The 26,432-nt window shown below is 34.3% G+C and overlaps 1 protein-coding gene across 4 annotated transcripts in view; it reads left to right on the forward strand.

The window, feature by feature from the left end:
- The window catches only part of DPYD (dihydropyrimidine dehydrogenase), a 791,077-nt gene that overhangs the window by 449,868 nt on the left and 314,777 nt on the right, over positions 1-26,432 (forward strand). For all 4 annotated transcript variants that reach the window (XM_038541239.1, XM_038541240.1, XM_038541241.1 and 1 more), the window contains one exon: positions 19,123-19,287. In XM_038541239.1, the coding sequence (XP_038397167.1) occupies positions 19,123-19,287 (165 nt within the window). The remainder of the gene's footprint in view (positions 1-19,122; positions 19,288-26,432) is intronic.

Raw genomic sequence — 26,432 nt, forward strand, 5'->3', positions numbered from 1 at the left:
ATAAAATATTATTCAGCCTTAAAAAGAGAAGGAATTCCTGCCATTTGTGACAACATGGAAGAACCTAGAAAACATTATGCTGAGTGAAATAGGCAATCACAGGAGGACAAATAGTGCATAATTCCACTTATGTAAAGTATCTTAATATAGTCCAACTCACAGAAGGAGAAAATAGAATGGTGGTTGCCAGAGCTAGGGAAGGGGAAAACAGAGAATTCTTTTTCAAAAATTCAGTATCAGTGATTTGGAGGACATTTTATTCTTTAAGGCTATTTGGGCTAGTTAGATTTGGGTAAAGGTTGGGCTTTGTGATAAAATTTCCAAACTCTGCCCTTAAAAATTATGTTTATTGAAAATGGGATATCACACAAATATAAAATATCAGCTAGAAGTGGATTTATAGGCTTAATTCCATCACTATTAATTAGTACCCGGTAGGTATGCTAGTCTCCTTTCAGTTGCAGCAATATTGGTTGAAGTGAAAAATAAGGGGATGTCCCACAGATCCCAAAGACAAGAAAGCAGTTGCCTAAGGCAGAAAGTATAATAAAAAATTGGAACAATGTCTGAACTCTCTCTAAAATTATTGCCCCCGAATCAATCTAAAGTTGTGTGTGTGGCTTTTGCAACAAAGTAGATGAAGGAGAGAAAAGACAATTCTTGGAAAAGATGTGCTGCATTTCTAATCCAATCAGTATCTACTACACTATTCTCAAATATGATAGTCAAGAAGAACTTTCTAGAGACAAATGATTGCATCTTTAAATAGCTATGGATGTTATAAAATAGTGAAATGCTTGTGAATGGTTTTTAATTATTGTACAGGTTACCCTATCTTAAGGTAATTCAGAAAATGCCTGAATTTCCTTTGTATGTCCTTCAGATAAGTGATAAAAGCTTTTATATATTCCATTTTTGTTTAGCCAAGCTAAACTATTCCTTATGTGATTTAATTTTAAGTCCCTTAACTTTTTCTGTTGCTGTTGTTTTCCACTGAAAGTGTTTTCATTTGCCCCAAACTGGAGGTAGTATTTTGAACAGCTCTGAGAAGAGTAAGAACCACATTTCTTTTTCTAATACTAACTTACTACTAATATACGCACTAGTTTTTCGTGTAGCCTCCTTTCCTTTTTTGAGCCGTATTAAAATAAAATACCTAGTATTTTATTAAGCTTTTCAGCTGATGAACTGTGACTTCTTTATCTTGTACATATGTATGTTAGACCCAAAGTATAATTACTTATTACATGTTATTGAATACGATCTGTCACTCTGACCCATCAACATCTCTTTGGAATTTGATTCTGTGTCCTACATATTGGTCCTCCTCTCTGACTCTAGCATTTTTTCCACTCTGTCCTGAGATTCCTCACCTTGGTTTTTATGATCTCCCTGTAAAGCATATTGAAGATAGAGGTAATGCAATTTGCAGTTTTTGAGCTAACTTTATTGATCTCATCATACATACTTGTATCAGTGATGTAAGCATCTGAAGCTTATTTAAAGGTTTTTTTTCCCCCCAAAGGTTTTTAAAAAGGTTATATATGGCCTAGATCTTTCACACATTATAGCACTCACAATCTCCAGCTCAAATCCTTTCCCTTTACCAGAACAAGCAGTGTGCCATGTTATTAGGAGAACTAGTTCAGAAATCTTATAATCTATTGGGGGTCCAACTATATCAGTAACATCACTAATTGTTTCATTAACATTGCAGCTATAGCAAGTTAGCACTCAGTATCTCTCTCTCTAAGGCCAGAGTTCCCCCAATATCTGGGTGCAGATGTGCTACTTAGAGCCGTGCACACCATCCCCAAGACCCAGCATCAATTCACATCCATATTATCTTGCATATATTATAACCACAGGAGGGTAAAGAATGTTAATGCACAGAAGATGACCATGGAATTACAATAATTATTATTTGCATTATTTGTATTGTTTGAATTATTTGTATAATGTTACACACTGTTCTAAGCACTTTACAGGTGACTCGTTTTACTTTATCCAAGATAACATTTGAGATATTATCTTTAGCTCATTTTACCAACAAGGAAAGTGAAGTAGAAAGAGATTATTTGTCTAGGTGGCCCAACTAATAAGATGAAATAATTAGATGTGAACTCAAATAGTTTGACTTTATTCTTTTTTTAAAAGTTTGTTTGACTGCTTGCTTAAGTGATCGCTATACCCATAGTAGGGCTCAAACCCACGACCCTGAGATTAACAGTTGCTTGCTCTTCTGACTGAACCAGCCAGGTGCCCCTATTCTTTTTTTAACTAATACACTTGCTGCCTCCTTATTAAAAAAAAAAAAAAAAAAAAACAAACTCCATAAATGCAGGTGAAATGGATGAAGTGGGTTTGGAGTAATCAGGAATGACCTATGTCTCTTAATCTGGTCTCTTAGTCCTATTAATGTACTTTCTTCTAATACCTCTCTCTTAATCTGGTCTCTTAGTCCTATTAAAGTACTTTCTTCTAATACCTCTCAACACTATCAGCACATTCAATAAATATGACTGCACTGTGTCTATGTTTAGATCTATTTATGGCTCACATCATTTATTTGTAAAAATGATGAACATGACCTGACTGGGCATGGAGCCCTTTTGTATAATATTAGAAAGCTTTTTCCATGTGCATAAGCAGTCATTTAACTACTAGTTCTAGCTTTTATCCTCCATCTTATCTAAGGAAGCAATCAGATCCCTTGCTTGCTGTGGTTCAGGTACTTGGGATCTTCCATATTTCTCTGTATATTAGGTTCGTAACCATTTTTTAGAAATAAGATTTTGAAATTACTTCAATTACAAAATTGATCCAAGACATTGTAATTCAGTTATAACATCATAATATGGTGTTATGGTTAGTATCTCCAGTCTAAGTTGTGAACCCTTAGTAGAATTTAATTTTGTTATACAAACTTATCAATATGCTAATGAATGAATTTCAAAATTCTCTTCTCTGTAGCTAGTATTAAACAGTGGCGCTTATAACTATCATTTTATTTTCACTACCATAAAATCAGTCGTAATACTTTTTTTTTTTTTTAAATCAACCACGACCAAAAAGATTTGTGAGAAAATAGTGGCATTTTATTTATCTGTTCTTTGTCTTTTCAATTTTATCTTCCCCTAGGGCTATTTTAGCAGACAAGTTGTACTTCTGTAGGCCTGCAGTGTATAAATTACTCATTCTTTAGCCTTTGGTAATCAGAACCATGAGGTTTTATTACATTTAAATTTATCACATAAAAGACTTCTGGAGATCTATGATGTTTGTGTAACCCTCACCTAAGCTTGAAAATAATTTTATATAGTGCTATGAAACATTGCAGATATTAGCACTACATTTTGTTCCTAATGAGGTTGATATATTAAAAGGCAATTCATTTATACCATTTTTGCAAAAACAATTCCTGCTGATAAACATTAGTACTGACTGTCTACAAAGGGCCATAAGGACCTCAGAGCCAGCTCTGACTAATTTTGGAGATTTCTGAAAACTTTTCAAAAAACATCATTCTTTTTAAAAAATATTTTGAACTATCTTTCTCTATAAATTTTATTTTGTAATCAGTTATTGTATATTGACCAATATTTTTTATTGCTACTTTTTGTCAAGCAACTTAAATGTTTTATATCCTAGTAAACTTTAAGAAACAGAATCACCTTTCTATTCATATTTCATCCTAAAGCTTAGTAGAAAAATCAATATGTTGCTTTACCTCATCCTCTGTATTCATCCTTGGCTTTCTTCTTTAATCTGCTCCTTCACACTTGGAATAAAGCATCTGTGAGTATGGCTCACTGGCCAGATCTGGCCCCCAGACTGTTTTTGTACATCATATGAGCTAACATTGATTTTTACATTTTTTAAATGGTTGGGAGAAAAATCAAAAGAGTAATATATGTGACTTGTGAAAGTTATGGGAAATTCCTAAAAGTAGAAGTAAAAAATAAATAACTGTTTAATACATAACTTATGAAATTCAAATGTTACCATCCATAAATTAATTTTCATTGGAACACAGACATAGAATTCTATTTGTTGCATTACGTCTATGATTGCTTTCTTGTAACAGTGACAGAGTTCAGTAGTTGAGTGATAGATATCATATTACCTGCATACCCTGAAATATTCACTATCTGACTCTTTGCAATAGAAGTTTAATTTTACTGACCTCTACCCTAGACAAAATTCCTAATCTTTCTAGGGCAGAATTTTAGTTTCCTGTCTGGACAGAAAGTTCTTCGTTTTGCACTCCAGACAGACTTTTTTCAATACCCTCCTGTCCATTGTGGATTCAGATGTCTCTAAAGCACTAGGATTATGGTAAAAATATATGAAAATATCTATTAATATTATGGTTATCTCTTTTTTCTGATTTCTCTTTTTTTATTCATTTTATTTTTTAATTTACATTCAGAGGAGATGCATGGCCAAAAGGTTGCTTTTATTGATGGATACCTGATCAAAAAATTTTGGAGACTGCTGCCCTATATATATCATAATCTGTTTTCTATAAAATATAAATGTCCTGAAGGATATTAATTGGACATGAAAAACAGTTTTAGAATTCAACGGGTTTGTGAGAAACGGAGTTATAGACAGGTAGATCTATACTGGATACCTCAAGGCTTTCAACATGCTTAGGTGCGTTGTAAAACATCCCTGATGGTTTTGTTTTGTTTTGTTTTGTTTTGTTTTCATCCCTGATGGTTTCCCAAGATGGTCGGTCACAGAGCCCCCCATTCAGTTATCCCTCATGAGATAGTTCAGCAAATACCCTCGGGAAATGTCCTCCTATTTCAAGGGTGTTGAAGACTGTTAACTTTCATTGTATATGTGGAAGCACAGATGATAATTATAGAGCACTATATAAATATAAATTGTCATTTGGAGATACTTTGATCAATCTTGACATCCAGACAAGCATAAGTGACTAAATTAATTACCACTTAAAGGTATTTATTGTTGTTATTAATTAATTTTGAACACACTTAAAGTCAGAATGTGATTATAACCCAAAGGAAAACTGACCATGCCATTGTTTCTTCTCAAGATCTAAGGATCTCCAAGGCTGCTTTAGCAAGTTAGTGGTAGAGTCTCAAATCAGTATTTTGAGCAAAATGATCAGATTCTGATTGTAACATCTTTACCAGGATTCTGTTTATTTTTAGCTTAACCTATAAGAAGGTTTGTTTTATGGTTATATCCAGCATTTCCATCTGCCCACCTTTTTTGTTATGATTTTGATTATACCATTTTCAGAATTAATAGCTATCATGATCAAAGTAATTCATGAAATAATTTAAATGGTGAAATTCTACATTCCACACTGTCTTCTGAAGGATGAATAGATAAGAATGTATATTACCTCAGAAGACTGGGTTTGAATGAACTGACAATTCTACTTATAGGGGAGGAAAAAGTTTTTCTCAACCCTCTTAGGGCCCCTGGCTGTGTCTGAAAATGAAACTGACAAAGATTAACAGGAGAAAAGCATATACATTTTATTGAATTTGTACATGTACATGGGTGCCTTCACAAGAGAATGAAAACTCAAAGTGACCAGAACAAGAAACTGTTACACCTTTTAGACAAAGAAGCAATGTTTTCTCATAAAGTGAAAAAAGTGACAAGACAGAGGTTTTGGGTTAGGGGTAGGGTAGTAAGTGGTAAAGGAGTAACTAAGAAGATAAGGATGAGTTTAACAAGGTTTGTCTGGACAGATTTCTTGGCCCTAAACTCCCTGTCTCTGGTGATAAGAATGTCTTTCCTCCTGTTACAGGGAGAGTATTTTTCACAGGGGAGTTTTTAAGACCTGTGTCAGAAAAGGGCCAGGAATGTGAGGTTAGAGTGACTTTTCTGCTTTTTTTATCTTTTAAAAAATTTCTTCAGTTTAAGATCTTTAATATGCCAAGATACCATATTTCAGGGTAGCATATTCTCAAATCCCACCAGTGCATAGGCTTTGCCATTTAATTTTCTTTTCTATAATAAAACCATGTGTGGTTCAACACCCGTAAAACAATCAATGTGATTCATCATATCAGCAAGAGAAAAACCAAGAACCATATGATCCTCTCATTGGATGCAGAGAAAGCATTTGACAAAATACAGCATCCATTCCTGATCAAAACTCTTCAGAGTGTAGGGATAGAGGGAGCATTCCTCAACATCTTAAAAGCCATCTATGAAAAGCCCACAGCAAATATCATTCTCAATGGGGAAGCACTGGGAGCCTTTCCCCTAAGATCAGGAACAAGACAGGGATGTCCACTCTCACCACTGCTGTTCAACATAGTACTGGAAGTCCTAGCCTCAGCAATCAGACAACAAAAAGACATTAAAGGCATTCAAATTGGCAAAGAAGAAGTCAAACTCTCCCTCTTCGCCGATGACATGATACTCTACCTAGAAAACCCAAAAGTCTCCACCCCAAGATTGCTAGAACTCATACAGCAATTCGGTAGCGTGGCAGGATACAAAATCAATGCCCAGAAGTCAGTGGCATTTCTATACACTAACAATGAGACTGAAGAAAGAGAAATTAAGGAGTCAATCCCATTTACAATTGCACCCAAAAGCATAAGATACCTAGGAATAAACCTCACCAAAGAGGTAAAGGATCTATACCCTCAAAACTATAGAACACTTCTGAAAGAAATTGAGGAAGACACAAAGAGATGGAAAAATATTCCATGCTCATGGATTGGCAGAATTAATACTGTGAAAATGTCAATGTTACCCAGGGCAATATACACGTTTAATGCAATCCCTATCAAAATACCATGGACTTTCTTCAGAGAGTTAGAACAAATTATTTTAAGATTTGTGTGGAATCAGAAAAGACCCCGAATAGCCAGGGGAATTTTAAAAAAGAAAACCATATCTGGGGGCATCACAATGCCAGATTTCAGGTTGTACTACAAAGCTGTGGTCATCAAGACAGTGTGGTACTGGCACAAAAACAGACACATAGATCAGTGGAACAGAATAGAGAATCCAGAAGTGGACCCTGAACTTTATGGGCAACTAATATTCGATAAAGGAGGAAAGACTATCCATTGGAAGAAAGACAGTCTCTTCAATAAATGGTGCTGGGAAAATTGGACATCCACATGCAGAAGAATGAAACTAGACCACTCTCTTTCACCATACACAAAGATAAACTCAAAATGGATGAAAGATCTAAATGTGAGACAAGATTCCATCAAAATCCTAGAGAAGAACACAGGCAACACCCTTTTTGAACTCGGCCATAGTAACTTCTTGCAAGATACATCCACGAAGGCAAAAGAAACAAAAGCAAAAATGAACTATTGGGACTTCATCAAGATAAGAAGCTTTTGCACAGCAAAGGATACAGTCAACAAAACTCAAAGACAACCTACAGAATGGGAGAAGATATTTGCAAATGACATATCAGATAAAGGGCTAGTTTCCAAGATCTATAAAGAGCTTATTAAACTCAACACCAAAGAAACAAACAATCCAATCATGAAATGGGCAAAAGACATGAACAGAAATCTCACAGAGGAAGACATAGACATGGCCAACATGCATATGAGAAAATGCTCTGCATCACTTGCCATCAGGGAAATACAAATCAAAACCACAATGAGATACCACCTCACACCAGTGAGAATGGGGAAAATTAACAAGGCAGGAAACCACAAATGTTGGAGAGGATGCGGAGAAAAGGGAACCCTCTTACACTGTTGGTGGGAATGTGAACTGGTGCAGCCACTCTGGAGAACTGTGTGGAGGTTCCTCAAAGAGCTAAAAATAGACCTGCCCTACGACCCAGCAATTGCACTGTTGGGGATTTACCCCAAAGATACAAATGCAATGAAACGCCGGGACACCTGCACCCCGATGTTTCTAGCAGCAATGGCCACGATAGCCAAACTGTGGAAGGAGCCTCGGTGTCCAACGAAAGATGAATGGATAAAGAAGATGTGGTTTATGTATACAATGGAATATTACTCAGCCATTAGAAATGACAAATACCCACCATTTGCTTCAACGTGGATGGAACTGGAGGGTATTATGCTGAGTGAAGTAAGTCAGTCGGAGAAGGACAAACATTATATGTTCTCATTCATTTGGGGAATATAAATAATAGTGAAAGGGAAAATAAGGGAAGGGAGAAGAAATGTGTGGGAAATATCAGAAAGGGAGACAGAACATAAAGACTGCTAACTCTGGGAAACGAACTAGGGGTGGTAGAAGGGGAGGAGGGCGGGGGGTGGGAGTGAATGGGTGACGGGCACTGGGTGTTATTCTGTATGTTAGTAAATTGAACACCAATAAAAAATAAATTAAAAAAAATAAATAAAAAATAAAACCATGTGGTCCTGATATTAAAATCGAATCCTATTATGAATAACGTTCTAAAGTCCAGAATTCTGGGTTTTGCTTGCTTGGTTATATGTTGTTTTGTTTTGATTCTAATTTGTAAAAGCTATTCCTATTGAAGCCATGCTGATCACCCTTTAAATGTTATCAGATTATCCCTAAGAAGCTAAAAAAAAATTTTTTTTTTGAAATAACTTTAGAGGACACAGACACAAAGTTTTTCAAATGTCCTTCAGTTTACTTGTTTGCATTTCCTCAAAAGAGACTGGTGCAAAGCAGTTGGAGTTTACAATAGCTTTGAAAGCATTATTGTTCCAAAGCTAATTTTAACCTGTGATAAAGATTGCTTTTTTTATTCAGTTGAATGTGATATCCAGTAATTGTTTGTCAAGGCTAAGTGCTGTAGGACATAATACATTCTTTAAATGGTGTTTTGTAATTATAATACAAGCATCTTTATGGCCTAATATATGAAAGAATGCTATTGGGTAAGAGTGTTAGAATTATGAGAAAGCAGACTTTAAACTTTACTATTTCAATTATTAAATTTCATGGCTGCTTAACTTACATTTAGGGGAGTTTGACTCTACATATTTGCCCAAATGAATGATTTTTTTGTTAACTGAATGGTTTTGCAGATCTTGACAGAAATAAACTTTTTTTTTTCCTCTTTCATTTTAGTCAGTGAGATATTGGTGGGGAAGATTACCTAAAACAGCCAAAATGTGTGTGTGTGTGTGTGTGTGTGTGTGTGTGTGTTACCTGAAGTGGTTTTAATGAGTTTGAAATTACCCCTAAATCACAAATCTGTGTCATGGGCCAAAAAGTGTTTCTTATAGCAACACTTCTGATCTGAAATGTTTCCAATTTGTATGTTTATGGATAAATGACTTTTTGTTATCCTAATGAGTATCAACTAAAAGTGGTATAAGGGATCATGTCATACAATCTCATCATTTTGTTAGAGGAATCACCAGAAGTAGTACTCTGCCTAAGACATCATTCAGGGCCATATGTAAACACAGGTGGTAATGCTGAGGCAGAGAATACCAATCTGAGCTGCCTCTAGAATAATACCATCTTCAGGTCTGCATCCTATCTTTTTTTCTATTTTCCATGTGAAATATAGTATGTATACAAAATAATATATAATATAGATATACATTTTAAGAAATAATACAATGAATACCTTCTTTTAACATTTCACACAGAAAGAGAAGCATAAGATATTCCTGTACCTTTGACTCTATGTACCCCCACTCAGATATAGCCCTTTCTCTTCCCTCTAAAGGTAATGACTTAGATTTTGTCATTATCATTTTCTTGCTTTTTTATGTTTTACCACATATGTATCTCTAAATAGTACGCCGTCCAGTTTTGCCTGTTTTTATTTTTAATACAACCCTACAGTTAACATTCTTTATGCAACTTGCTTCATTCTTGCTATTGTCCAACATTTTTTCACATTCTTCCTCATTGAAATAGCATTAGCTCACTCATTTTCTCTGCTGTATACTATTTGCTCATCACTCCTTTTGTTCAAAAATGTAATTATTTTATTCTTATTCTGAATTATGATTTTGAAGTTGTGCAATTCTCAGTTAACATTCCTTCCTTTTTAATTTTTTAATTAATTAACTTATTAATTTTTCCCCTTCCTTCTTTAGAGACAATATTTTATCCTCTTCTGACTTCCAAGGACACTGTCAAGAAGTTCCCTGTCAATCTGTTTTTCCTTTGTACATAATCTTTTCTTCCTCGGGCTACTTATTAAGCTTTCTCTTTGTTTTTGGTATTTTATTTGCTACAAGATGTCGATTAAAAAAATTTCCTTGTGTTTTTTGACCCTAAATTTGAAGATCTGTGTCTTTCATTAATTCTATTGAATCTCTAACAATATCTATTGAACTATTACCTCTCTCAAGACTCCCTATTATCTTGGGAGATCCAGTTAGATTTCTCCTTTCACTCTCTGTTTTTCATGCCTCTCAACCTCCATATTACGTTTTACGTGTCATTTGTCACATTTATGTCACATTTCATATTCCCATAGATATCAAGTGGACTGATTCTATTCAGCTATGTCTAATCTCTTGTTTACTCCAAACTATTAAGGTTATGTTTTCCCAATTTGTACTATATATATATATATATATATATATATTTTTTAATTTTTAGAAATTCCTTTTGCTTATATTTGCTTATATTTTAAATTTTCATGTTAAGTTTGAATTTCTTATTCTTTGATTACACATTTCAGTCCCTCTTTTATTTTTCAAACATATTAAAGATTTATTTTCAATATCTGATAATCTATAATCTTTTGTGGGTCTGATTTTGTAGCTTTGTCTTCCTACTGACTCTGGCTTATATTTTTTTTTCTCACTTGTTTAGCAGAATTCTTCTGAGTTCACTTTCCATGGAAATTTATTTATGGGAATTTTTTTGATACCGAGATAAAAATCCCTCCAGAGAGAGTTTGAGATTGCTTCTCCTAGGTGTCTTTGGACACCATGACCAGGAGCCACCTCCTTTTTTTTTTTCTTTTTCTTTTTTTTTTTTTTTTTTTTTTTTTTTTTTTTCAGGAGCCACCTTTAAACCAAGTTTTCAACTTGAAGTTTTGTAGCCCACACAAGTTTGAAATCTTAAGGGAGACTTTGTTTTTTTTTTCATCCATCCATAATTAAGGCTAAATTGGACATTTACCCCACCATTCCCCTCTGGTGGTTTTCTAGACCACAAATTGAGAGCATTGCTTTTTGTTTGTCCTACCTTATGGTTAGGCCCTGACTTTTTCTGCTCTCTCAGGTGTGTATGAGCCATTAGGAATCAGGCTCTAGGCCTCCAGAGGCCAGCAGACACCACCCTATAATTAGTTTGTCATTATGAATCTGTTTTGTTGTCATTTTTGATCTCAAAGAAATTGCCTAATTTTGACACCAATTCAGTTGTTCATCTTTTGTTTTTTTCATATCCCTGTCCAGTATTTTTTAATGTGCTGTACTGTGAGAGTTTTTCTCATTATCTTGTTAACCATACTGCAGAACTGGAAAACTCCTGTTTGATTCTTTTAGGTACTTCTTACTTAAATAATAGCCATTTCACTTCCAGTGGCTTCTAGAGTAAAACCAGAGGATTTATACAAGTTTTATAAAAAATAAAGTTTTTACAAATATTTATCATTTTCAGTGAAAATTCTGCTTTAATACTTGGAGATGATTAGTAATTATTAAAACTGACTCATGCTTACACCTTCACAGCTGCTGTTCTGGGCCTTAAAAGATTTCTTCAAAGCATATCACATGATCATCTTATAAGCAGGCCAGCAGAAATTTCTAAGTTAATTACAGTTTGGCAGAGTGTATCCAAAACCTCTTATCTGAACAGTGAACCCAATAATTTAATCAGTCTGTCTGTTGATTAATCACGTTTTAATCCATCTGATATCAGCTCTGAAAAAGCTCTTCATCTGTTCCTTGTAAAACTTATCTCTGTGAATGCACAGCTGCTGTGAGCTATTGGTATTAATAACTTGAATAGGAGACAGAACACAATGGATTCTCAAAGCCTGCAGAAAAAAGTTTGAACTCCTTAAAACAGTCATTCAGGACTCTCTAATCTGACCCAACTCTACAATCTTCCCATCCTCATTTCCTGTTGCTTTGTCAGCTTCAGGCCATGTACAAGTTAAGGCCAGGTGCCTGAACTCTTTCTGTTTTGACTGTTTCTGAAGCTGATGAGCTGATGAATGATTAAATATGTATTTATCAAATACCACATGTCAGATATGTGCTATAATATTTCACTTAAGATCCTACAACCTCTCTGTCATATAGTGAAGCATATAGTGAAGCCGGTTTGACAGATGAGAAAGTCAAAGAGCAAAACAAATTACTTTTTGGTGTCCTATTTACAAAGTTATAAGCTCTTTGGAAAAGGGAAAGAGGAAAGACAAAAAGCTACACAAGTCTGTGATTGAAAATTTTACTAGTAAAATATAAATAAAATTCAAAAACTTAATCTCCGTACTTGAGCTGTGAGAGATACCAAATCCTCTAGATGTTTGACACCATCTAAGAGGTGGGAGATGTTTGATCCACGTGAGCTCAAGAGAGTATGTGAGTAAAAGTCCTTCCTTGACACATAGGAGGCATTCAGTATATTCGGTTTCTACTCTTTATTCCCCTCTTTATTCCTAATCAGGTTGTAAATTTTTTTCCTATTCATTGTAGAACACAACATGTTGTTTCTCCTCTAATGCTACACTCCTACCCATCTTACACAATCAGTTCAGTGCAGTATGAGACTGCTACTGGGTGTACACCAGGCTGTCTGTGCAGACAGTCTACAGCACACCACCATGCTGGAATAACAGAATTGCCAATGTAACCTAAAACATGAGGGAGTTTTTAAAGAGTTCTTACAACTTTGATCTAGTAAGGTTTGGGCCCACAGGAATAGGAAATGGATTGTTATGGTTTATTCAAGACTGTGGGAAGTTTCATTTCATTATATGATAATAATTTTGTCCATTTTCATCCACTTTCCTAGGTAATTATACTTTGTTCATGATCATATGATATTTTTTTCTAAGTTTTCTAAGGTGAACCTAGCAAAGACTAGTCCCAGGGTAGTAGATTCTTAAAGACTCGTTTAAAACTATTTGCTTAGCTCTCGATTACTCCGTATTTGTTTATATGAGCATATATATGAACCCTTAATTCTACCCTGATAGATATAGTTAATTAGACAAGGGGCAAATATCAAACCCAAGTGAAACCCATTAGAGTCTCTGCCACCAGGGTAAAATTGGGCCTGTGAGATTACAAGATTTGAGCGTGACTATACGTATACCTTATAAACCAGAACCTGTCAGGGGCTGATGGTTCTATCATATGAACTTGAACTGTAGCAGAGGAAGCCCTCTATAGAAAGAGGGAAGAATGAAGAGCTATGAAAAAAAAAGCAGAGAAAAGAGACAGAAAAATTTTGAAATGCATTTTCAGTTATGGGAATTATTCCTTTTCCTTCAAGTAGATATCACATTCCATTTCCGTAAATAAATAAATAAATAAATAAATAATTGTTTAAATTGACTTATTTTTCTTACAACTAAAATTAGTGCTAATTAGTATCACCTGAATCAAATGTTAAGTAGTCACTGATATTATTCATATCACATAAATGTACCTCAATTCTAGTCTTAACCTCTAATGCTCACTAGAGTTGGGCAGTAGTGGACAAGTCCCTTTAATTTCTCTAGGCCCTAGTTTTAGTATTAGCAGCATGATGATAGAATCATGAAGATCAAATAGAATGATGTATGTGAAAGATCTGTGCTATAAAAATCTGAATTATTTTTTTTCTACAATTTCAATGCCAGTATTTCTCTGATAATTTATCTTGTATGTCTAGATAACACTATTACTCTTGTTTACTGTGTTTTCCATGTGGGTAGACAGATTTAAAGTTCCTGATGACAAAGGGATAAATTTTGTCACAATTTCAGGTTTTTGAGTGCTGTCTTTATATAAGGCACTAGAATGGAAAAATTGATGTATTAAGAAAAAATTCTCAACCTACCCATTCTGACCCTCCAAAACAACCAAGTAGAGATTATTCTGACCATTATAACATTTATTTTGGGGAGTAATCAAATATTAATATACTCAGTTCATGAAGAAAATAAAATGTTAAAGAGTTCTTTTCTTTCATAATAGTGGAGTTGCACTGGAAACTGGGCCACTGTTGAATTTTATTTTACTTTTTGCTATTCCCAGGGTAGCAGTATGCCAGATTTATAATGATAGGACCATATTATGTAACAGGATATTGTTGTTAGATTTATTTGCAAAATGATTTTCCTCTATTATGGAATAATGTATAGATAAATCCCGGTTAAATAGAAAGTGATTTATTTTAGAAGACAATTTGTCATGGAGTACATTTAATTTTCGAAATTCTAGCTTATAAAACTAATTAGTGAAGAGATTTGTTTGACAAAAACAACCGTTTAGAGCAGAGTTTTGGAAATTAAAAAATAAAATAAAATAAAAGGAACAACTTACCTCTAAGATTTAAATGACAGATTTTCAGGTAAACCAATAAAACTTTCTCTGCAGCTCATAACACTATGCACTATGCATAAAGTTCACTAAACAGATTTCTCATTTTGCCATTATGTTTCTGCAGTTCAAGAGTAAAACTTCTTTAAAATTATATATCACTAATACTTTTAGAATCATTCTTACTCCACTGTCCCCAATTCTCCCCTGGCATCCACTGTCCTGAATTATTTTTACATAATCTCTTATTTATATTTGTTCATATAAATATGTTTTACTAAATAGTATGTTGTGTTATTTTGTTTGTTTTAGGGATCATATTCTTTATATTTTTTGACAGTTTACTCTTTTCACTCAACAAATTTTAAGTTAATCTGTTGTGGTACAGTAGCTGTGGCTCACTCTGGAACCTGTATTTTTCATTTTCATTCAACTTTTTTGGATCCCAGTTCTTTTCCTAGCTTTTTCCAAGACATCGCTGCAAAGTTTCTTTTTCTGTTCATTGAGGCCATTGTGACTATCTTGACCAGTGGTAACCATGGAAACACTATAGGTTTTTTTTTGGGGGGGTGGATAAGAGAAGTCAAGTAACTGAATTTAAACAAGCAAATATAATCAGCCTGTTTACCATTTAAATCTCTTTACTAACGCTGAAATATCACTAGCATCACTTCAAATGTTAAGGGGTCACTAACATTCAATTTTATAATGGTAGTCACAATATCACACAAAGCAGAGATATCACCTAACGTTTCCTTATCTATAAACATCAATTTTTAGAAATCTGTATATTGTCAATGCACTGAAGATTTGAACTATGGTAATTCATCCTCTGTGTTATAGAGAATGAACTCATTTGTTCTAAATATTCTGAATATGTTTATTTTGTTATATTAACTCCCTTAAGCAATGCTAATATAATTTAGCTATTAAATATTAAAGCAAAATATTATCTTATAAAATCATGCTCAAATTCTAGTTTTCCCAGTTCAAAAGCTTTAGTAAGTTACTGCCCAATTATTGAAGCTCTAACTGTATAATCATATAACCAATAATAATTGGATGTATCCATTTTCGGTCATCTTCCACTTAATTTAACAATTCTAAGAAGTCTTAAGTCAGTGGAGATTTTTTGACAAAGTAGCAAATATGAATGAATTTGGGAAAGAAAACCTAGAATAAAATTTCTATTACTGAGTTATCACTGGGTGATAATCTTGGAATCTGGGCACTTTTGTTGCATTTGGAATATACTGAATTTTTAAATTGCTAGAATGGCAAAAATTGACTCACTGATAGTTGACAAGCTTTACACAGTAGACATTATGTAATTCGGGGAGTTGTTTAAGGATCTTTCTTCTTTGTTTGAATTAAGGAAAGAGAAAACTGACCTGTTCAGAGAAACACTGCCTATCGTAAATCAACAGAAAGGAATAAGCAACCTGTGTTATAAAGTAGATGAAGTTTCTTTTTTGATTTTCCTTGCACTTCCTCTTTGACCTTTGTTAGTTTAATCTTTGTTAATTTGATCTTTGAAAATTCTCCCATGGTATATTTAGAGTTTAATATGACATTATCGAAGAGAAAAATAAAATAAGCCTAATATTAAAATTAAACTTAAGTCACAATACATGAAGGAAAAGTCTCTAATGGCAAAATCTTAGGTTTTAAGTTACCACTAATATGGGGCATTTTAAGAAAGAAGCATTTGCTTGACTGTCCTCCAATTAAATCTTGTCAGTTTATTGACCCTTTCACCATCGTAAGTTGTTGACCTAATTATTATGAGGAAGGTTACTGTGAAAAAGCATATGGCTTAGAATAACTGGACCATTGGGATTTTCCTTACTCAATATGGGTGCAATTCTTCCATTCTGTGTCTTTTTTTCATTTTATGATCTTAAAAAAAAAAAAAAAAATCTGAGCATACCGTGAAGATGTGGGCCTAGTCCTAGTAGGGTTCAAACACAAGAAGCAACTATAGTTGGTTAAGATCCTAATAGGTTCATTGGCTAAGAAATCAAATCCCCAAGGTAGCCATGGACCAGGTTAGGAATTTGCATCCACCAGGCTCAGAAAAGCCCTAAAGTCAGATTGTACTTGAACAAAGTCATTGTATTTGGATCATAGAGATCAGATAAACCCAGCAAGTTAGGGCCAACAATCAGGGAAATCTTAGAAGCTACAGGGCATTGAAGTTCAAACATACTTCCTGTCATCAAGGCTCTGCAGTAGGCTGATATGAGAAAGGTGGAGTAATGGACAGTCTGTGTCAAGCATACTCCTACCAGGATCTAGCTGTAGTTGGTGGTAGGGAGCTGTAGTCAGAGAAGGGGGTCCCTGAGCTATCAGGGAAAGTCCCCAATTCTACAGTAACAGACTAATAGGAAAGAATCTAAGCAAAGAACCAGTACCTGAAATTTGAATATAAGTCCAAATCCACATATCTGTTCAGCAACAGAATAGGGCCAGCAATAAATCCTAAATAGTTCCCATGCCTCAGGACAAGACCCATTCTAGTGCCTAGGGTCTTGGCACTAGGCTTCTCCAAAACACATTATCTGAACTAAAGGCCAGGCTAGAAGCTGGTCATGTAATAGGAAACAAGATAGTTTCTCCTCTTACATACCTTACACTCTAGTGGAAGGTTCAGACAAGAATATAGGCAGTCACAATGCAGGTGTTATGAATGCCAATTGGGGAAGGTATATAATGCTATGGTGGCTTAAGTCAGCTTATTAAGACTTGATGATGTTGGAGAGATCGAAAGGTTTTTCAAAGAGACTGAAGTCTAGGCTAAGACCTGAAAAATGGAAAGGAACAGGGTACTGCTAACATTAATGAGTTTTATTCAGTAAGCAAGAGGTGCCACTAAATTATAAAATGGTTGTTTAAAATAGGTGCCCCTTCATTTGTGGGACTATTCAGTGCCGGGCCATGGGAGTTGATGAACTTAAAGAGGACTCTGTTCCCTTCATTGGCCAAGTTTTTCTATGCAGCGCACAACCTGTGATCTACATTGGATGTATGTAGGTGAAGGGCTTTTAGGATAGGGGGTAGAGCAGAGGAAATGAGGACCTCAAGGCTTATTGAGTATGGCTCTTCAACATTGGAGTATAGAAGAAAACTAGCCTTATTTATTCCTAGAATTGTCTCCTCAGACCATGGCAGTGAAAGAGTACCTACCTGGGTGAGCTGCACAGAAGCCACCTGCAGGGGTGCAAAGCACACATTTAAGCATTTGCCAAGATAGAAATTTGACCCACCAGGCTTGAGCTTCCTGGAGTGACTCAACTTGTCATATTACCCATTATAAGATTGTGGAACACTGTTTCACAATAGCAAATCAAAGTAAGGCTGGTGGTATTGCCCACAATTACAATAGAAGTGGAATGGCTTAATTAGTAAAACATTAACTGGCAGGATTCCTATAAGTAAAAATGTACATATTTAAGGAGGCTTATTGTAACATTTATACCATTTATTTTATAATATATTAATTCGAATGTAAAAGTGAATGTAAATTACCAGAAATTAACATGCAATGTGAAGAAAAGTCCTTTCATCCTCTGCAACTGTAGCATTTGGCAGATTCAGGAATAAATAATCTTTTGTGGCAAGGGTATGCCTTATCAAACATATGCAGATCAGCACTAATTAATGCTAATTAAGGTTTCCTGTCTATCTAGTTGGAAAAACGTCCAAATGTTATGAAATCCAGTTAGTATGCCTATTACGCTAATTGTTTTATATGGGGTGGTTCTTAATTAAAATATGTAAATTGACCTTAATTGCTATATACTAATGGGGGTTCATGTTATCTCACTAAAAGTGACAAGATGGTGAGGAGGGGTACTTAAATGACTAATTCTGATAAATCCTTAACTAAATGACCTTTACTCAAAATTAATTTTAATTGGAAGTTGGCTAAAGAAACATTTTTCTTCTTTGTTTCTTTTTAGTTTTTAGTAACGTAAGAATGTTACTCTTCTTTGTTAATACAGCTTTAGAAGCAGTTGTGCATTGTTAATTACACTTAACAAGCGAGTTAATTTGACTGTTTACTGTTTATAGTTATCAGGAAGTTATTGATATCCTCATTTCAGTCTTGGGAGAACTGAGTTCTCATTGAATGTGAATTTATAGTTAGATTCCTGTAGGTAAGCTGACTGACCCCCATTTGTTAGAGTATGCGTTAAAGTTTGATGAGCCAGTAGTAGTAATATATACTCCTTGGCTGATTTACATTGGAATTAATTTTTAAGAAAAATATTTTTTTCTTTACAAAACATTAGTTTTTATTGGAGTTAAAATTTCATTGGAGGTATTTGGGTTAAATAGACTGAAATCATTTTCTTATATTTTACTCAGGTTTTTATTTATTATTTAATTGCAAACAAATTAAAATATGTATGCCCCAAACCTGTGTAAATTAATTTACATATCTATATTTTATTATGCTAACCTTATAATTATAGGCGGTAATTTAAATAAAGCTAACAAATATTTTACTATTTCATTTGGAAGTGGTTTATGTTCATGTGTAATTTAAAATATATTTTAAAAATTCTTCTGTAAAAATGTTAGAAAGACTTCGTAAAATATTATCATATGGCAACGAGCAGGGAATAAAGATTGTAGTTTTTGTTTGTCAAAAGGAGACCCAATATCTTTACTCTTTTATCAGGACATCGTGACAAATGTTTCACCTAGAATCATCCGGGGGACTACCTCTGGCCCCATGTATGGCCCTGGACAAAGCTCCTTCCTGAATATTGAGCTCATCAGTGAAAAAACGGCTGCATATTGGTGTCAAAGTGTCACTGAACTAAAAGCTGACTTTCCAGGCAATGTAAGTGTGATTTAACGTCTAAAACAAAAGAATTGGCATAAGTTGGTGAATGTTTATTTAAACATCCAATTCATAGGCTTATAAATATTAATGTGTATAATATATTTTATTAAAGAATCTGCCAGTTGCTTTGCTGATGCATAGAAAGATAAAAAAGAAAGAAAAGCTCAAGAACTCATAAAAATCTGCACAGTGTGAGGCTTTGTTATAAATGGGTGCTATGCAGATGGAAGAAGTATCTACATAAGCAGGAGGAAGAGAAATGAAATACTCATTTTATTGAGTTGATTTTCACTGTATGTGGCTAGTATTTATGAAGGTGATGACCTTAGGAAGAAATTGCAGACTATAAATCATTTTAAATATAAACCTGAGGCATAAGCAGAATATCTTCGTTTATAGTGCATTTGTATTTTTTCAGTGGAAAATAATTTACCAAATAATTTTAATACCTTTATACTAAATGAATCGCTGTTGTTGTTGTTGTTGTTGTTGTTTTTTTATGAAGCTCTTTCTTTAAAAGTACTGTGCACAATGATCACACATGTTTCATTTGTTTATGGATTTTTACATGTTGCCAGGAGATGGTATTTTCTCTTCAGTAGATGGTTAGAGTTGTCCTTGATGTCATTCATCCATTCTTCTTCCCCTTCCCTCACCTCAATGCACATATGCACACACACACACACACACACACACAAAAACACTCATTCTTCCTCCACCCTCTCATTTACCCTCCTAGGACTGGTGATGGATGGAAGTTGAGGTTTGAGCTATGTGTATCTTTATGTTGTAGAAAAGATTCAAAGACAAATTGGAATGGCTTAAGAATAAAATAATAATATTTTGAATTCTAATGAAATTTGTGGATGTTTTCCCACAGATGGATAAATTAGAAAATCTTAACAAAGGGACTTTTGCTGTCATACTATTGTCTAACCTACCAAGTTTTTGTTTCTGTTTTTTATGTTTTAAAAAAGTCCTAATTGTTTCACAGTTTTCTTGCATTGAAACAAAATATAGATGCAGAGAATATAATTAACCTTCCTCAAGTTAAACCCTCAAATATGAAGGGAGCTATCAAGACTCATATGAAATCTATAGCTTCTGTTCATTAGGAATTTTTCACTTTCTAAAAATGATGTTGCAAATCACATCTATGTTCACATTATAAAATCAACCGTAATAACAGTTATGTTGGGTTATTTGTTTTTTAAAGGACCCAAAGCTTATGGGAAGCTTTGCTCATTATGACAAGGACAAAAAGTCAACCATAAGAATTATTAATATATTTTTAACATGGCCTAGAGCCTTAAGTATTATACTAGCTATTGACCATGTAATAACCTAATAACGATAAGTTTGAGCTCTTATAATATTAAACTATGCTTCTTACTATGATAAATGTCTTATATATTTTAACACTCAGTCTTTAAATAATCTTATAGGATAGGTACTGTTACTTCCCCATTTCACAGAGAGGAAACACAGAAGTTAAGTAGCATGCCCAGGGTTACACGGCTATTACAATGGTCCTTCCTCATCCACAGTTACTGTTTTCGTGGTTTTAGTTACCAATAGTCAACCAGGGTCCAAAAGCAGATGATTTTGCATCTCGTGTACGCTTGGAAATTCAGTAGTTGCTTAAAGCTATGTCACAGTGCTTTTGTTATTCACCTCACTTCATCTCATCACGTAAGCATTTTCTCATCTCACATCATCACAAGAAGAAGACTGAAGACAGTACAATATGGTATTTTGAGAGAGAGAAAGATCATATTTTTTTGAGAAAGATCATATTCACACAACTTTTACTACAGTATGTTGTTATAATTATTCTATTTTATTATTGGTTATTGTTAATCTCTTATTGTGCCCAATTTATAAACTAAACCTTTATTGTAGATCTGTATATATAGGAAAAAGTATGGGATTTAGAGTTTTCAGTGCTACCCATGGTTTCAAGTATTCACTGGGGGTCTTCGCACATATCCCCCATGGATCAGGGGGGATTATTACAGTGAAGCCAGAATTTGAACTTGAAATTTGCTTTTTAGCATCTGTGTTCCTGCCTAATGACAGAGATTTTTTAATGCATCTACTGCAGTATCATTTCAGGCCTTTGAAATTTCAAAATTACTTTTGAATGCAGCATAAGAATACTATGAATATCATTTCTCCAAATACTGTATTTAGATAAGCCAATGTATCTGAAAAAAAAAAAAAAAAGTTTTCCTGGAAGAGAACTCCTACCAATGGCTTGTCTTTAGTTCCATCTACCCTCTTCTGGGCAGGAGTGAAATGTTAAATAATGGCCTCCAAGAAATGATAGTAAGTAGACAAGAAAGCTGAGATGTAACCACTCACTTTGTAATTCCACAAGCAAGTAGAAAGAAGACGCACATTTAACCGTTCTTTTCAATTTCCCTGAAAACAATTTGCTTCTCCTATAATGCTTTTTTCTACTGAGAAAACAATGCATGCATTTCTTTTTCTAATTCTTACACCATTTCAATTATACTCATTATTCTTTTTCTATATTCTTAGAACTAGTCTCTAACATTTTTATTCCCCATATCAAAGACAACATTTTAAATACAATTAAAATGGCATTCCCATTTGAACCCCTAGAAATAATGTGTTGCACCTAGATATTGCCATGCTGAGACTAGAATATCCCCTACTGTTTTGGAATTACTCTGATGCCAAACCCAATGAGCTGAATGAAAGAAGGTGACCCTTCATTTTCCAAGTTTAATTATCACTCTCACTGGAGTTTTCCCACATCATTCTCAAGTGCGTGGCTGCCACCTTTAATGACAGAGATCGGATAATTCAACCCACCGTGGCAGCTTCTAAGCAAGGGCTAACTTTTCTGAAAAAGAAATTATCCTGGGGTTTGTGGGGAAGGGATGTAGGTCAGCTGATATCGGCAGCTAGTATCTCTCTTTCTAGAGAGTCTAGGCACCAGTTGACCATGAACTGGAAGAGACAACGGGAAGAACACCTTGAATAGAAAAACATCGAGACCCCTGAAATACATTGTAAGGGCTTGTCTCTTCACTATCACACAGTTGCAGCAAAGCCCACACTTAGACTAGACTGCCCAGCTTTCAAGGTTTCCTTTTATTTATCTGTGAATTAAATTTGGCACACGGATCATTGTAGTGACGATTATTACTAACTAAGAGGTTTTTTTTTGTTCCTAAGCTGAGATTTTTCAATGCTTATTATGAAATGTACTGTATAATTAGGGCTTACAGAAATCAATTTTAAGTGAATCCTTTCATTCCCATTGCAAAAGCCTTAGAAACAGTATATTTTAGGCTTTGAAAAAAAACTTTTACCAAAAAATACATGCTGCATTTTGTCTGAATGCACTGAATTAGCAAACAATGACTGACATTTTCTATCATTTGTGGCAGCTAAAGTAAGAGTTAGGCAAAAGATAGGGATTTAGCAGTGAATTAGCTGGTGAAGATAGAAAAGGGAGTGATGGCTTTGTTAGAGAAATTAATAAAGGAAGAACAATTGATATGTAAATATACTTCTGTTAGAATACACCTCATTCTACTGAACCCCTTTCTCAGTTCATTACTGAGAAATCAGCATTGCCCACGTGAAGTCCAAAATGATTCCAAAGTTGTTGTTCTTCATCAGCATTCCTGAAAGGGGTTTCCTGACCAATAGCCTCAAAATACAAAGTTTTTAACTTTGTATGGAATCCTTATACACCCTTGTGAAGCCTAAAAGCCTTTCTTCAGAATGTTTTTGAGTGTGTAAAACCAAATTCAGTAGTTTGCAAAGGATACCCATTGCATTAAAATAGAATGCTAAACTTATTTTTAAAAATACGATATAGTAATGCATGTTCCTCTGTAACAAGTCACTAAAAACACAGTCTTGTGGCAGATCTAATAACTACTGCAATTTTGACATATAATGGTGACTATCAATGACACCTTGAGATGTCTGTAACAACAGTATTATGATCTTCTGTGGCTTCTGTTGGTGCAAAGTTACAGGTTGATAGTACTACTGTGGTTCATTGTATTCATGAGGAAATGCCAAATTTCAGCAGGAGGTTAGTGAAAATAAAGATCTAAGTTTTTTCCAATCCTACTTCATTAATTTCTTGTATTCTATTGACTATGGACACAGCTTCAGAATCTATGTCCTGTGGTTCTCAATTCTGAGTGCATATTAGAATCACTTGGGGAGCTTCAGAAAAGCTATTTATGGTTAGGCCCTGTCCTAGTTCAGTCCTTTCAGAAATTCTGGCATAGATAGAATGAATATATATCCCTCTGTGTGTGTGTATGTGTATGTGTATGTGTGTGTGTGTGTGTGTGTGTGTGTTTGTGTGTGTTTTTTTTTAGTTCCTCAATTAATTCTACTGCATATAAAAGCAGCATCATTCATAATCCTTGACATACATCATTAAATATTTATAAAAGTCCTGTATCAGAACTTGAGAGCCTTTTATAGGTGCTGGAACTGTACTATGAGCTTTATGTATCTGTGAAGCAGAGTTTTTCCTCAGTTTATAGATGAGGAAACCGACGTTTTGAAATATTGCATTGCACAGGGCACTTGTGTCACACAGCTAGTAAGTGAGGTCACTTTCCATTACACCTTGAGGTATTTCACTTGGCTCTAAAGAACCTGAAGAATTAAGAGTAATAATTTATTTCAGTCCTCCCTTACCCACTCACTCAGATGGGTCAATTATATTGAATTCTCTTAACCACAGATTCTCAAATATAAAACAAAATCTTTTTATTGGACAAAGAAATAAGTCTGTCTTCAACCAACCATTATTTTGTCATTAGTCCCAGCACAGGACATTTTATAGCTTAATACTTACTGCTTTGCAGGGATGTAGCTGACTTTAGAAACCAATGTCAGTGACTCAGCATGGACTGGTTTGGTTTGAACTGTTAATTGATCCCATTTTAAGTTATGTATTTGAAAATAGGGAGTCAGGAGATTCAGTTGGATCTATGTATCCACAAAGCAAGGAGGATGCTCACTGCTTATTCAGTGGATATTCATCACCCTATAACTCCTTCAGTCTTCTTATAGGCACTGTGAAGGCTGACTTAGCAGAAGCAGGCTTTCTTTTCTTTGGATTATTTATAATTAAGTTTTACTCATTAGAAATAAGGGGATTTTGTTACCCTCTACTCAGTCCATTTAGAAAGATAAAATTTAGTTACAGACAAAACTATAATACATATGTTGTCAGTCCAACAGTCACCAGTACAGGGTTGGGTTTTTTATCTTTCTTTTTTTTTTTTTTTTTTGCTTTCATTTTTTATTAAACCATTGCTTTCTTATCACAGAGATTATAAAACATAAACATCACCTTGACCCTTTCCCCCTCATATCCTGAAGAGGATATTCACCAACAGAAATGTAAGCATTTCTGCACTGGAAGGATTCCTTCTTTGCTCCCTCTGGAATTTTTTCAGCTTGTCAAGTCTCTGTTTCTGTCAACTTTACACATTCCCAGGTTGATTTATTTTAAATAAATTAGGAAACTGCTAGAGCAGGTATTGAAGGGAAGGCTAGCATATCCCCAGGAAACTCCTTTCCTTCTATACACCATGAACTCTAGAGGACATAGATACTTCCCAACTTCCTTTCTTTGCTAAAGTTCAGGAGAGTTATCTGATGACATTACTTTATTGATTTTTTAAAAGATCGATATAGCCAACAAAAAATAAAATAAAATGAATCATAATAGTAATTGAAATTTAAAAAGTTAGGTGGATGGAAGTAAAGTAATCTGCATCCAATTAACTAACAAGTATCTGTTTTCACTTTCTGATAGAGTCTAAGAGCTAAAGGCATGAGGTTTAAAGTCAGGATGAGTTTGAATCTCAGCATATCCTCTGACTTGCTGTTTATTGGCACTCACAACTTCAACGTCCTCATCTGTTCGATAACAATAACTATTATCAGAGATTAATGTAAGATAATTATATCTTACATTATAAGATATAATTGTATATATTGTATAGATTAAGTAAGATATTATATGTAACATGTTTGGCACATTGCAATTATTCACCATTATAAATTGTATTGCATAGAATATCTTTATGCATTTAGCTTTTATTGCTACTTAAAATAATAATTAGTTTTCATGAAATATTCTAAAGGATTTCTAAGTCAAAGGTAATAGTATATTTTTAGCTGTTGAAGTATATTGCCAGCCGATTTTCAAAGTATTTGTAAACAGTTCATGTAAAAGTCACTGTTTTAGAAATAATTACCAACTAAAAAATTAAAAACTCACTAAATATGCTTTTTGGTGATTCTTCTGAACCTGAGTTTATTATACATTATATAGAATGTAAAGTCTGATTCTTTGTTCAGTGTTTTATTCATTTTACTTCTGTGCTTTAATGTCATTCATTCTTTTGACTTAGTTTCCAATTAAAAGAAGATTTAAATGAGTTATTTTCTTAGTATCAGCATAGAAACAAAGAAAATTTAAAATATATTTAATTCCTCGAAGCAAGAGTAGCCAAAATGAATCAGAATACATAGTGTAATTCATAGTTCTGTGATTAGTTTCTGGCCAAGTTTGTTTGTGGGGCCTTTTTTTTTTTTTTTTTTTTTTTGATAGGATATTTCTAGTTCCTTAAAAGAAAGCATTAGGTGTCATTTAGGTAGAGTTATGGGGACTTGATTTACCATCCCAACTGAAATAGCAACATAAAAAAATTATAAAATATATGTAACAATAGTTTTTAAAACTTGAAACATCAGTCAATAAAGGCACTAGTCACTGGGAGACAGAAAACCAAGGAAATGAGCTCTACCATTGCTTCAGAAGGTTTCCAGGCCACATTTCAGGGAGTAAAACCCAGGGTTCTCTCTGAGTTGAGGAGACAGAACTGAAAGTCCAGAGAGACCAAGGTGGCCAGAATTCATGAGACAGAGCACCAGAAAGCAGAGAGCTACATACAGAGATACTCCAGAGACCTGCAAAAGGTCCCCCTTGAGTGTTCAGCAGAGTACAGATAAGCTCATGCATTTAAGTGAATTACAAGGGACTGCAGAAAGAACTTTCTGAATGGGTTAGAGGGACAAGTACTCAGTTCTTAAATGGGTCTGGTAATAATGATTCTTAC

Source organism: Canis lupus, chromosome 6 (genome assembly GCF_011100685.1).
Source record: "Canis lupus familiaris isolate Mischka breed German Shepherd chromosome 6, alternate assembly UU_Cfam_GSD_1.0, whole genome shotgun sequence".
Classification (NCBI taxonomy): domain Eukaryota; kingdom Metazoa; phylum Chordata; class Mammalia; order Carnivora; family Canidae; genus Canis; species Canis lupus.